The 12,780-nt window shown below is 60.7% G+C and overlaps 1 protein-coding gene across 3 annotated transcripts in view; it reads right to left on the bottom strand.

Moving 5' to 3' along the window:
* The window catches only part of PHLDB1 (pleckstrin homology like domain family B member 1), a 42,660-nt gene extending 31,582 nt beyond the window's left edge, over positions 1 to 11,078 (bottom strand). Inside the window, exons 1-4 of one of the 3 annotated variants that reach the window (XM_027578956.2) lie at positions 10,950 to 11,078; positions 7,729 to 7,809; positions 6,955 to 7,078; positions 5,840 to 6,010 (exon numbers count right to left, since the gene is read on the bottom strand). In XM_027578956.2, coding sequence (XP_027434757.1) covers positions 5,840 to 6,010; positions 6,955 to 7,078; positions 7,729 to 7,809; positions 10,950 to 10,994 — 421 coding nt within the window. In that variant the 5' untranslated portion in view covers positions 10,995 to 11,078. The remainder of the gene's footprint in view (positions 1 to 5,839; positions 6,011 to 6,954; positions 7,079 to 7,728; positions 7,810 to 10,949) is intronic. The other 2 variants (XM_027578957.2, XM_027578958.2) reach the window with 2 other exon arrangements.
* Between the last annotated feature and the right edge of the window lie 1,702 nt (positions 11,079 to 12,780).

The following is a 12,780-nucleotide window of genomic DNA, read 5'->3' as shown; positions in this document are numbered from 1 at the left end:
ACAAGCTAATTAATGATGAGTTCGCAGGGTCTAGACAGACCCACTCAATCCTAGATTGATGGGGGTGGGGTGGGGTGGCGTGGGGTGGGGTTTGGTGGGCAAGGATTAGGAGCCTGATCACACAGCCCACTCTGCGACTGAGGTGGGGAGTCTGAGTGGATTCCAGCCCATCGTGCCAGGACCTGGCACCCAAAGACCCTCGGCCCTGGCTTCTATAGCTGAGACTTCCCTGCCCTCTTTTCTACCCCTCAGCCTCCTCCACAGAGGGGGTGTGGCCTTGCTGCCTCTGGGCTATAAATAGGTGATGCAGCAGAGCTGAATCTGTATTAATAGAGTGGGCAGGAGGGCAACAGGACTCAAGAGCAGCTCAGTCCTGCCCAAATTAACTTTCTATTTGCACTCAGGGGCCCCAGGCATTGCCCCAACTCCAGTCCCTACTGCCCCAAGGGCCTGGTTAGCCTATTTCTGGGAGGTAACCTCCTCTCTCGGTCCACTCCTGCCCCACACCTCCAAAGGTCAGCCCATTCAGGAAACCCAAGAACCTCTTGTCATCCAGGCAAAGTTGTGGCCGGTGCCCCCCATCCCCAAAGGGCACAGGGCCCAGCTGTGTGTGTGCAGGTGGGTGGAGAAGCTGCACATCTGGAGGGGAAAAGAAAAAGAACAACCAGGGCAAAGGAGAGGGCGGATCCTACCTCTTGAGAGACACGGAGGGGAAACACGGCGCACACACACTCTCTCCTACAAGCTCACACACATACCCGCTCCCAGAAACATACAGGGGGGCAGACCTGCTCCCACACTCACGGACTGACAGTCACTGCTCAGCGGGCCACACAAATAGAATGGACTGGCCAAAGGGAGGCTGGGGTGAGGGGAAGATGCGAGGAAGAGCCCCCGCCCTTCCATCAGACACCCCTCTCAGCTCCAGCACGGGCTTTCCCCATCCTCATCAGGACCCCTCAACCCCTTCCGGAGGCGGGTCCATGGAGGGGACTTCCGAGCGCGGGGTTGGGGGGGGAGATGAGGTCTGGCCGGCCGACCGACGAGTGGCCCCGAGCCCAGACCTCCCACTCACAGATGTTCAGGGCACACAGACCATCGAGTCTCACAGCGCCCCCGCTCCTCCAGAGGAGCCGGGCCACCCCGCCCCCCCCCCCCGCCGACTCGCCGTCGCGCCCTCAACACCCCACCCCAGCCCCTCCCAGTCCCCCCCCCGCCCCAGACCCCCCCCCCCCTCCCGCTCCTCGGTGCCCGCTGCCCGGGAGCTGCGGCCGGCCGGGCGGAGGACTCACCGCCGAGTCCGGACCTCCGCAGCGCCGGCCCCCGCTAGCTCGGGCCCTCCAGGCTCCCCGCCCGCCCCGGGCCTGCGAGGGGGCGCGGGCCGACCTCCCGCCGCGGGCTCCAGGCTCAAAGCAGCTAGCCGCCAGGCAGCCAGCAGCCGCCAGGGCCCGGGGAGGGGCGGGCCGGCCACCGGCGGGGGAAGGGAGCCAGGGAGGGAGGGACAAAGGAGAGGAGGAGGGGAAGAGGAAGTGATGGAGGAGAGGCGAGGGGAGCGGGATGGAGAGGGCGGGGCGGGAGGATGCGGGCGGCCAGCCGACCGACCGGGGACTCCGAGTCCGGGGTGCAGGAGCAGAAGTGAGACGGGGAGGAAAGGTGCGGGGGGAGTTGACGGAAGTAAAGGTAAGGCTAAGTAGAGGCCAGAGGGTGAAGCGTCGGGAGGCAGGAGTGAGAAGCAGGGTCTCACTGAGAGCCCTGGAGGCCCCGGAAGGGGCCAGCCTCAAACCCGGCTGGCTGGTCACCTTGGGCCAGTCACACCCCCTGGCCTCAGATCCCTTACCTACAGAATGAGGAGGCTGTCTTCACTGACAGCAAAGGTTGGGCTCTGACATTCCATGGCTCCCAGGGCTCCAGCTAGGTCACTAGGTTCCAGCTCTGGCCCTCCCTGCAGGCACTGTGACAGGATCACTCCTGGGCTGGGAGTTCAGGCCTAGGCGGTGCTCTGTGCAATGTGAGCAGCACTGAACCCGGCTCCCCTCTCCAACCTAAACACCACCCTGCTCTCCACACGCCCAGCAGCTCAGCTCAGCTCACCCCACCACCCAGGCTGGACCAAGGCACTGCCCCTTCCAAGCCAGTCCACCGCCCTGGGGCTCCGGAAGCCAACCCCACCTCCTCCCAACCACCACCACCAGTTGTGCTGGTCTTCCGAAGAGCTCTCCCACCCCAGTGAGGCACCTTCCCATCTGGAAAACACAGTGCCACCTGTCTCTGGAGCCCCCAGGGGCTGGCTGGGCTTCTGGGCCAGGCAAGTACCCAGCCCCCAGCCCGGGCCCCAGACAGTTCCTCTTGTTCCAGAGACCCGCCCTCTGGACACCAGAACCTTAAGGGACACAATGTGTTTTCTCTCAGACGTACCCTATATGCTCAGAGCTCACACGCCTCACACACGTTCTCCGATACACACCAACACTTGCCCAGTCACACAGACACCGCCTTGGCTGTGCACACCGAGTCACACAAACACCCCAGCCGAACACACCCTGTCTCTCATACACGCTTATGCCCACCCACATAATACCCCTCTTAGTTACACACTCATTCAGGCACAGACATCCTTTCACTCAGTCGCTGGAGAGACTCTGAAATCAAAAGCCAACCTCCTTAGAGAAAGAAAGGATTTCTCCACCCTTGCCAAGCACCTACCCGCACTGCCATACCCCAGGCTCACACGCGCACGTGTATCTCACTCCCCTTCTGAAGGAAAATGGAAGACCCATATAGGGTTAAATGCAAAATAGGGGAAGGCTTTAAGAAAAAAATCTCAGGAAGAATGATTCATCGGTCTGGAAACTGTGACAGCCAGCTGGACAGACCCAGACAGACACGGAGGATGCCCGCCAGTGAGAAATAGGGCAGGAGGCAGGCGCGAAGAAGGGAGCAGCTAGAAGCCTTTGCTTTTTCTCTCCTTCTTTTGATCTTTATCTTATAGCAGAGGACGGCTGGAAGCTTCACTCCCATTTTACAGAAGGGATAACTGATAATTGGGTAGGAGAGGAAGAGGCTCAGTGTCCTGGATCCCAGAGGGAGATAGCTGGATTACCCAGGAAGCCCAGGCTCCCCCGGCCATGTTCCGAGGAGCCCCCCCCCCTTCTGGCCTTCACACAGCCCCTACCCACCAATGAGGGGCTTAGGGAGGGAAGGAGACGTGGAGACTGGGCTGGCAGCGAATGCTGGGGGTGGATGGGGACCTACTGTCTAGACAGCCTGGGCCCTGAGCTGTGTGGCTTTCTGGGTCCTCCCCTGGTCCTTCCCCTCCCAGAGCTTTCATGTGGTCTGGCGCTGTGGTCCCAGGGCGGGGCAGCCCCGGCCGATTGAGATTCCTTCCTATTTCCTTGCTCACATAGAAAAGAGGACAGCGTGCGATGTGCCAGAACACCGGGGTATGGAGGTGGGATCAGGCTCGTCCTCGGCTCCCTCACGCCACGCTGCCGTGTCTGCAGCTTTAGCGAAAGCTAAAGGCTGGCGTCTGCTTTCTGCCTGCTCCCCCTCTCCGCCCCGCCCCCCCAGGCCCAGGCATGGTCCTGCTGGAAGAGCCTGTCACTGCCATCTCTACTCCTCATGACATGTGCCTCCCCAAGTTGCCTCTGGCTGGCACAGTGCCCAGAATGATGCATCTATGGACGACCTAGCCGGGCCAGAACCGGCTCCTTGTTCTTTATAGGGTAGCCCTCTGTTTTTCAAAGAGGAGGGTCCTCCTATAAGGCTGGGGCAGGGGAACAAGACAGGGAACGCGATCCTCTTGTACATATGCCCACAGATAGGCACGGGGCCAGTGGGTTCTCAAATCCACCTGGGACTGCACACATGGACCCTTTGGTACCATCAGTCCTGAGTTCACCCCCATCCCCCACGTGAACACGCTGATCCATAAACACAAGGAAAGACACAAACAGCGATACACAAGCCCAGAGTCACAAACACATCCGGAGATCTATAAACACACTCCAGTTACACAGACACACGGAGATAGCACATGCACCCCCCGAGCCACCCAGTTTCCAGGGAAACGCACTCCCAAGAATGTCCGGAGTGGGGCCAGGCAGGGCTGGGCTTGGTGCCTTGCTCCAGAGATGAGACAAGGAAAGTCTCAGCTCCCGGGAGCCCAGGGGAGGGGGAGTGCTAGGGGGAAGAACACCCGCTCCTTTGTGCCTCTGCATACCCCTCCCGGGGCTGCCAAGCTCCTGAGACAGGCAAGCCCAGGCAAGGAGGCTATGGGAGTGGGAGGGAGCCAAAGGGAAGGGGGTTTAGGGTCAGAAGAGAGTGGGAGGGTACATACTTGGCAGGGTGGGTCCTTGGCTGGGGAAGAGTTAGGGGTCACCGGGGCCACAGGAAATGCCTAAGAATTCCATCTTGACCCAGGCCCTCCCTCTTCTCAGGGAACTAAATGATGCTCTGGAAAGACTGCACCAGAAGGCCCTACAGAGCATCCGTCCCTCCACCCTGCTCACAAGACACGTGTCCTTGCCCATGGATGCGAGAGGGGCCGGGGGCTGCGGGCCTAAGGGCTGGGCTCTTTCTCTATAGCCTTCTTTGAACTCTGCCCCTCCCTCTCCTTGCTGCTCTTCTAGCGCACTTCCACACACCCAAATCTTGGGGAGCATGTTCTCTTGGAGGTTGAAAGGGACTGTCAGGAACCAGATGGCATCACAGCCAAAGCCCCAATTTATGGGGGTTCTTCCTCTCATCTGGAGTCAGACAACTTGAAGCCCCGGAAGAGGCAAGGGCCTGCTTGCTGCGGCTGCCGCTGGCGGACCTGCGTCCCTAAAGCCACATGTCCCCCTCACACTCCCAAGGGCAAGAAAAAAGGAGTAGGGCAAGGTTGGGTCTCCTGGGTCAGCTGTGAAGGGAGTAGCATCTAAAGAGAGCCGAAGGGGTGTGAACAGAAGGACAGAGGGAAACAAAGGAATGAGTGGGATTTCCACTGCCAAGGAGCTTCCAGCCAGGAAGAGGCGAGAGTCCCCAGAAAACAGTGGCGGGATGTTAGTCCTCCCGCTCAGAGCCAGGCTTGGCCCATAGTTCCCAGCCTCGCGTCAACCCCACCTCTACCCCCCACCCCAAGCGTGCTTTGCTCACTCCCCTAATGTGACGATTCATTGTATAAATGGATGTCCAGGGCAGACACACCTGGTCTGTCAAAGTGCCACCTGGGCCGACCCCTAAACTGCCCGGTCACCATAGGAACTAGGGGCCCCAGTTTTCAGAGCCACCTGACACAACGGAATGGCCTGTGGCTTTGGGGAACAGGGTGGTAACCATATTCATGACCCCAAAGCTACTGTCAACAGCATTTTACCAGGAGTGAACGTGTCCTCAGCTCTCCCCTTTGCTCCATCCCCATCAGGGGGTACTGGCCACCCTCTCCACCTCTGCGTCTTTTCAGACCAACTCCCTCTTGGCATCACGGAACAACGCCAGGGTTGTCCTCACTGTTGCTCCAACTTCTCTCCCTTAACCATCACTAATGACCACTCCGCTGCTCCCCCCCACCCGCCCTTTGAATGCGGTCATCAGAACCTCTCCCCACCACGTCCCCCTACCGAAGAGATGACCAGAGAAGAAAAGCAGGCTGAAGACAAATCTGGATGCTAGAGGAATTTGGGATGTTCCTGAGGCACGTCCAGAGGCACCTGAGCATCCCACTGGCTCCGCGTGGCCCCTCGGCGGTTACCATGGCAACCTCCACAGCAGGCTTCCCCAGCCCCTGGCCAAGGCTCTTCTGTTAACAGAGACCGACGCCTCTGGCTGGGGGGGGGGGGGGGGGGGGCGCGGCAAGCCTTACCCTGAGTGAGCCGGGTGGGCTGCCGGGCAGGGAGCCCATCGATACTGCAGACGTTGCCACAAGGGTAGAGGGTGAGGGTGCCCCGCACGTTCTCGATGTAGCAGTGCTCTGGAGCCAGGCCCGGACCCTGCAGTGAGATGTCCCTGGCCGCGGAGCCAATCACTGTCTTCCCTGAAGCCGGAAGGCAAAGTGAGTCAGAGGCTGGGTCGGGAGGGCAGCAAAGGAAATATAAGCCCACCTCCTTCTTCAGGAAGGGTCGCTGCCTACGACCGGCTGCCCCTTTTGGACCCCTGAGCCTGGTGGGGCCAGGCAGGGGTAGGAACTCTGGAAGAAAACTCTGGCTCACAGATGGGGGGACCCAGAGGGCACAGAGCATCCAGGCTCCATGGACAGAGAAGGGGAACTTCTTTTCTGCAGACCTTCCTTTAGTCCTTCCAACTCCTCGTCCCCAAGTCCTTTTCCTCCTCCAACCCGCTCCCCACTCTGTTCCTCCAAATCTGCCATCTCTCATTCTTCTCTCCCCCTTTCTGCACCTGCAACCCTCGCCCTTCCTCGCTCCCCTCCGTGCTGCAGCTTGCACAGCTCCCCCTGGCAGAGCCCCCGGGACTGGTATTTGGAGAATGTGGGGAATGTAGAATCACCCAGGCAACAAGTGCAGCCCAGGGAGAAGCCAGGCAGGGCAGAAGCCACCGGGGAAGGGGGCCGGGCCAGGGCCTTATCTTGGGAGGTCTGCCCCTACTCCTGGCCCTCCGGCCCTCCATGCTCCACAGGTACCTGCTCCCACGCCAGGCATCGCCCTGGAACGGGGCCCCTTTCTTCTTGGCCACACTGGTTGCTAAGAGCAATGGACTCTCCTGTTTCAGTGCTCTCCTCGTTTCTAAACTGATATTTAATTGCAGTCCTGGAGCCAGATTATCTACCAAAGAGCGTCAGGCAGTCCAGCGGGGCCGGGACAAGGGGGGCAAGCTGGTGAAGTGGGGTGGCATGGCCTCGCATCTGGGAGAGTCGAACATGGCGGACAAAGGGCAGAAGGGCCCCAGCACATGCCTGGGATCAGGGGCAGAAATGTCTGGAAGGACAGAGGGGTGGCAGGGGAGCCGCCCCTCCAGACTTACCTTCCTCCAGAGGCAGAAGGGTGATAGCCGTGCTGAGCCGCCCGCTGCCCAGGCTCACCAGATGTGGTTTGTCCGTTTGCACTTTCAGCCCTTTGCCTGTCTCAATCAGGTCCAAGGGCCCTTTCTGCAGGCAGTGGGGTGAGGGATGAGCATCATGAGAAACTTCAGGCCAGACCCTGAGCGCCCAGTCATACTGACACCCTCTCTGGCACTTGCCCTCTCCAAAGGGCTCCAAAGGGCTCTGAGGATGTCGGAAAGGCTCAGCACAAAATCTTGCACGGAGCATTATCACACTAAATTGTAATGAGATCTGAATCTAGGCCACTAACTCGTCCCACTGGATTTATCTCAAGTCTTGGTTTAACTGCCCCTTTTGTCTATTAAGACAGAAACAAGGAGAAAGTGAGGGGAGCAAGCGGATGGGGAGGAGAAGGGGTGCTGCAGAGGAGGGCCAACGCAGACTTGTCACTGTAGACTTGTCTGTGGCCATCCCTTTGGCCATTGCTTGCCTCCGTGAAACTAAATCACAATGGAGGGCAGGGCCACGGATCAAGGAGAGGGACACAGCCCAGGGTCAATCTGTAAGCCGCTTCCTGACTTGCAAAGGGTATATTCTGGGTGAACCAATTAACCTGATTCAGATAGACTTAGCTGTTAATAGGCTTGGGACCTGGGGAAGGGCTCTCATCCCTGGGCTGGGGCCACAGGTGGGTAGAGGAGCCAAACCCACCCTCTCCAACAGCCCTCTTGCCCCTTGGCCTTGACCCTACTCACCTTTACCATTGCTTGGGTCTTGCATCCAGGGCCTCCCTGGTTCCTGTTAAGAGCGTCCATGGTCCTGGGGCTCCAGAGCTCCTGGGGACACAGCAGAAGGCGGGTGTTGGTGGGGAGGCCAGGGGAGGAAAGGGAAATGAGTTGGCTCTGCGTCCAGGTTCTCAGGGGCAGGGGGCAGTACCAGTCACCCTCATTCCCAGCAGGCTTATGCAGAAGAAAAAGTGCAGGTAGCTCAGGATCTTGGTGCGGGGGAGGCAGTGCCTCATCTACGGCCACACACAGACACCCAGCACACAGTCCTGGCCCTTGCCACCATAAGCCCAAAGGCCCCTAGAGGCCCAGCCTCTATTTCTCTGCTTTCTTGCCTCTGACACCCAGGAGCCAGGCTTTGGAAGCAGCCTCAGACATCTGGAGCCAGAGGTAGGGTGGGGGAAATTACCTCAGTGAAGGAAGCTGGGGTCGAGGAACTCCCCCAGGGACACTGGTAGCCAGAGAACCCCCCCCCCCCAAGCAGGGCTGAGAAGGAGCTCCCTCCCTGTGCCCTTCCCCCGCTCTGCCTCTCCCTTTGTCTCTCCCCACCCTTACCCCCACCCCCCCACCCCCCCACCCCCATCTCCCCAGGGGTCTCAACAGGGTGTCTGCTTAAAGGAGACGCCACAGGAAAAACTCAACCATTCCTGCCTTGTGTATGTCTCACCCCCAGACAATCAGCAAAAAAAAACCCTCAGTGGTGACTAATAGCAGGAATACAGTTTTCTAAGGTTCTTTATCTGATCTGGTGGTGTAGGAAGCTTAGGTCTTTAGAACCAAGGGTAAAGTAGATTCCAGAACCAGAACTTGAACTCTTCCCACCCATCCTTTTTTCCCTGACTCACAGTTTTGGTGCCTGAGAAATGTGAGGGACCTTTGGGTACTCATGTGTGCCTGCACGCCCATCCCTTGATCATCTTGCTAAGGTTCGAAGCTTCCCATTTGTTGCTCAAGTGGGGCTGGGGACAGCTGTGAGAGCTTGGCTCAAGGTAGGAGGGAGACCCAGGAAGACAGGGTTTCCCTCCACTTTCTCTTCTAGCCCTCGACCAGGGCCGGGTGACTTGGAGAGGAAGTGGGGGCAGAAGCCAGCATTCCAAGGAGTGTCTGACCCTGGCAGTGGGGCCCAAGGGCCTCAGCCATAGAGAGTTACTAATTTTACCCTCCCAGCTTCCACCCTTCCGGACCTGGACGGCATCATGTCCGTCACTGTGTCCGCCCAAGTTGGCGGAAGAGAAACCGGAATAGGGCCTGGGGCCCACCCCAACTCTGCCTGGGAAGAGGGAAGGCAAAGGCCATTAACCTACACCAAGCTCCAAGCTGGCCTGGTACCTCCCCAGGAGATCTGGCCATGGGGAAGGATTTCCAGGGTCAGAGCCTGCTGTCCTGTTTCCTTCCACTCAGGGAAATCCCTCGGCATTCTCCGAGGGAAGAGAGGTGAAAGAGTGGGTTGGGAATGGGGAGTTTACCTAAAAGAGGGAGTAAGAAAATAAAACAATAAATAATGGTGAAGGAAAGGCATCACTGTTTAGTGGAAAGAAAACTTTAGGCTGGGATGCAAGAGCCTTAAATTCTCACCCTGACTTTATTATTTATTAGCTGTGAGATCTTGGACAAGTTACTTAAATTCTCTGAGTGTCAAGTCATTCTCTATAAAAGTGGAATAATGACTTTTTCACAAAAGATTGTCTGGATTAGTGCTTGCCTGTGGCTAAGGGTAGGATGGAGAGTGACTATAAATGGGCACAAGATTTCTTTTTGGGGTGACTGAATTGTTCTAAAATGAAACTGTGGTGATGGTGGCACAGCTCTGTAAATATACTGTAAAAATCATTGAACACGCATTTCAATTAAGTGAATTTTATGGTATATATGTTATACCTCAATAAAACTATTTTTATTTTTATTTATTTACTTGAGAGAGCAAGCAACAGAGAGCACGAGTGGGGCGTGGTGGGGGGGCAGAGGGAGAGGGAGAAGCAGACTCCGTGCCAAGCAAGGAGCCCAACTCAGGGCTCCATCCCAGAACCCCAGGATCACAACCCCAGCGGAAGGCAGACACCTAACCCACTAAGCCACCCAGGTGCCCCAATAAAACTGTTTTGTTTTGTTTTTTTAAAGATTGGAGATGCAGCTATTATATTAAGTGACCCTCTGTGAAGCGCAAAGCACCATAAACATGCCAGTCATTAGTATGGGTTTCAAGATCTAGAACACGTCACTTCGTCTTTATCTGTCAAATTCGTCACTGTCACCCCGTTAGGCAGCTTTGGGCGTGTTCATTCATTTACACCAAAGAATTTCAAGTGGAGATGAAGACTGTAAAGGAATAAGGTTGATGGGGAACAGGAGTGATGAGAGGAGAGAAAAGAAGGAAACAATCATGTGAAAGGAGGGGGATGATAAGGAGGGAGGTGTGGGGAGAGACCGAGAAGATAAAAGATGGAGAAACAGCAGGGTCGAGGCTGTGGGCCCAGCTCTGAAACCCAACCCAGGTGCAGTGGAAAGCTACACCCGACCGGCGCGTCCCAGCGGCGCTCGGACAAAGGGGCTGCCCCGCCGCCACCTGGGGGCGCGCTCTCCTTGGACCCCACCCCGGGCCCGGGGCGCCCTCACCCGCCAACCCGCTTCCGCGGACAGGGCTACCCACTACCCCGGGCAGTAATTACCCTCTCCCAGCGCCCCGCCCGGTCCCGCTGCCAAAAAAAGGCCCCTGCGGCGCGAGGCCGGCTCCCGGGAAGGAGGGAGGCGAGGGAGGCGCCGCGGTCAGCCCCGGCTCTCCGTGGCCCTCCCGCACCTCCTGGGGCGCAGCGCCGCAGAGGCCTGGGAGCCCGGAGCCGCCGTGCAACAGGGAGGGACCCCGCGGTGGGCGAGGCCAGGGCTCCCACGGGTGACCCCGCTCAGGCCCGGCCCCTCCGGACTCCTCGCCCAGCGGGGACGCGCGCGCACCCAGGCCACGCGGGATCAGTCCCCAGCCTCTCCGCAGAGTGGGTGTCCGGAGGCACCGCTCGGGGGGTCTCGGCGCCCGAACTAGGGTGACGGGAGGCCAGAGGAAGGGCCGAAAAGGTCTGCAACCAACAGGCACTGGAGGAAGTCCAGGCTCCAAATCGGGCCCCCGGCCAAAGGTCCCAGGCGAGTCCCCGAGCGCTAGCCCGGCGCTCCCCGGGGACCCGCGGGACCGCTCCAGCCCTCACCTGCGGCCGGGGGGACCAGCCGAGACCTCGCCTCGGGCGTCGCATGGCCGCGGCCCGAGGCCTGCGGGGTCGAGCTGGGACCCTCTCCGCCCGCCGCCGCCGTCGCTTTCCCGACGCGCATCCGCCCTCGAGGAAGGGACGCCGGCAGGGGAAGGAGTCCGGACGGGAAGGAAACTGAGGCTGGGAGCCCGGAGGGCGGGGGCCGGGGAGGGGTGTGGAAAGGCCGGGGCGGAGAGAACTTGAGAAGGGGGGGGTTGAGGGGTCAGCGGCAGGATCGGGCGGAGAAGGGGAGACGCAGGGATGGAGGGGCGGGATGAAGGACGGAGACTGAGGGATGAGGAGAAATGAGAGCTGGGGAGACGGACAGGAGGGGGAAGAAGATGGGAAAACAGGCCTGGGGACGCAGAGCTGGGTGGAGACGGAGGGACTGCGAGGTGGAGGGTCTGGGGGACAAAGAAGGAGATGGGGAGACTCAGGACAGAGAGGTCGTCGAGTAAAGGGGACGACGGCCAGGGGCAGCCCTAGAACGTACAGAGGGCAGTGGAGGGGGAAACCGAGGGGCGGGGAGCCAGGGGAAGGAAAGAAAAGGGGAGACTGAGGGCAGGCCGGGGCCGCTAGCGATCAAAGACGAGAGGCGGGCGGCGGAGGCTCGATGGAGCAGAGCCGGGGAGAGGCGGGAGTGTAGAGTGGGGCTCTGGTTCTCATGGGGAGCAGGAGGGGTGCTGGAAAGCGCCCCTCTCCGAGGTCGCGGGCAGGGTGGGACTGCCGCCAGGGCGAGGCTCCTCGCTGGCCCTGGGCCTGTGCTGCCCAGGGCCGCCAGGTGGGACAAGGCCGCAGTGTTGAGCCGCCCCGCCCGCCGCGGACGCCGGACAAGCGGCCTTTCTTTGGCCGGGCAGGGAGAAGGAGCCGCTTGTTTGCGCGGCCGGGGAAAGGGGCGGCCGCTCCGACACCGCCCGCTCCCCGCAGGGTAGCTGCGGGAAGGGGGGCTGAGGGCACCCTCAGCCCAGTGCAAGGGTAAGCGCAGGGCTGCGAGGGTGAGCGGCGGGGTGTGCGGGCGGGAACTGCGTGAGCGCAGCGCGCGCGGACTGCGGGCGGAGGTCCAGGCGTGCGGAAGGCTGCCCCGCGTGCGACGGCAGCCGAGCCCCGGGCCGCGCGCGCGGCGGGCCGGCGCGTGGGTGACACGGGGTGGGGCGCGGTGCGTGTCCGCTGCGTGGGATGCCTGACGTGGTGGGGAGCTGGTGTTTGTGTGCGAACGGCCCGATGAGTCAGCCCGGGAGCCTCCGGGACGGCTGAGCTAACGGGCCCAGAATGCAGCCCCGCCCCGGCTCCCTGGGTCCCCCGCCGGGCCGCGCGGCCACCCGGCCAGGTCCCCCGCTCGCCCCAGCCCCGGCGGAAGCGTCCGCGGGCGCCTCGGCAACCCCGCGCCCGGCGGCCCCTCCCAGGCCCCGCCGCCCGCGTCGGCCCGCCCGCACTTCCCCATCCCGGAGGAACCCGGATGGCTGGCTCAGCCCCCCGCCTCGGGGAACTCCGTTAGGGATACGAATCCGGACCCGGAGGGCGTGGCAAGAACCTGGGACTCACCCCCCAAAAGGTGCCCCATCCGGCCTCCCGGACCCCTAAAGATGCGGGGCCTCGGAGGAGGGCTCGGAAGGCCCCGGACGCGCCTCCCAACTCCTGAACATACCAAGAGTCCCTCCCGGATTCCCATTGCCTCCGGGCTGGACTGGGCACACACATTCCTCGTCCGTCCAGGCCACCTGGCCGGGGACAGGAGCCGAGATGGCCCAGGGGAGCCCCTCGCCCGGGGCAGGGCTCTCAGTCCTGCCGTCAG

This window comes from Zalophus californianus, chromosome 11 (genome assembly GCF_009762305.2).
Source record: "Zalophus californianus isolate mZalCal1 chromosome 11, mZalCal1.pri.v2, whole genome shotgun sequence".
NCBI lineage: Eukaryota > Metazoa > Chordata > Mammalia > Carnivora > Otariidae > Zalophus > Zalophus californianus.
This window is presented reverse-complemented; position numbering and strand designations above follow the sequence as displayed.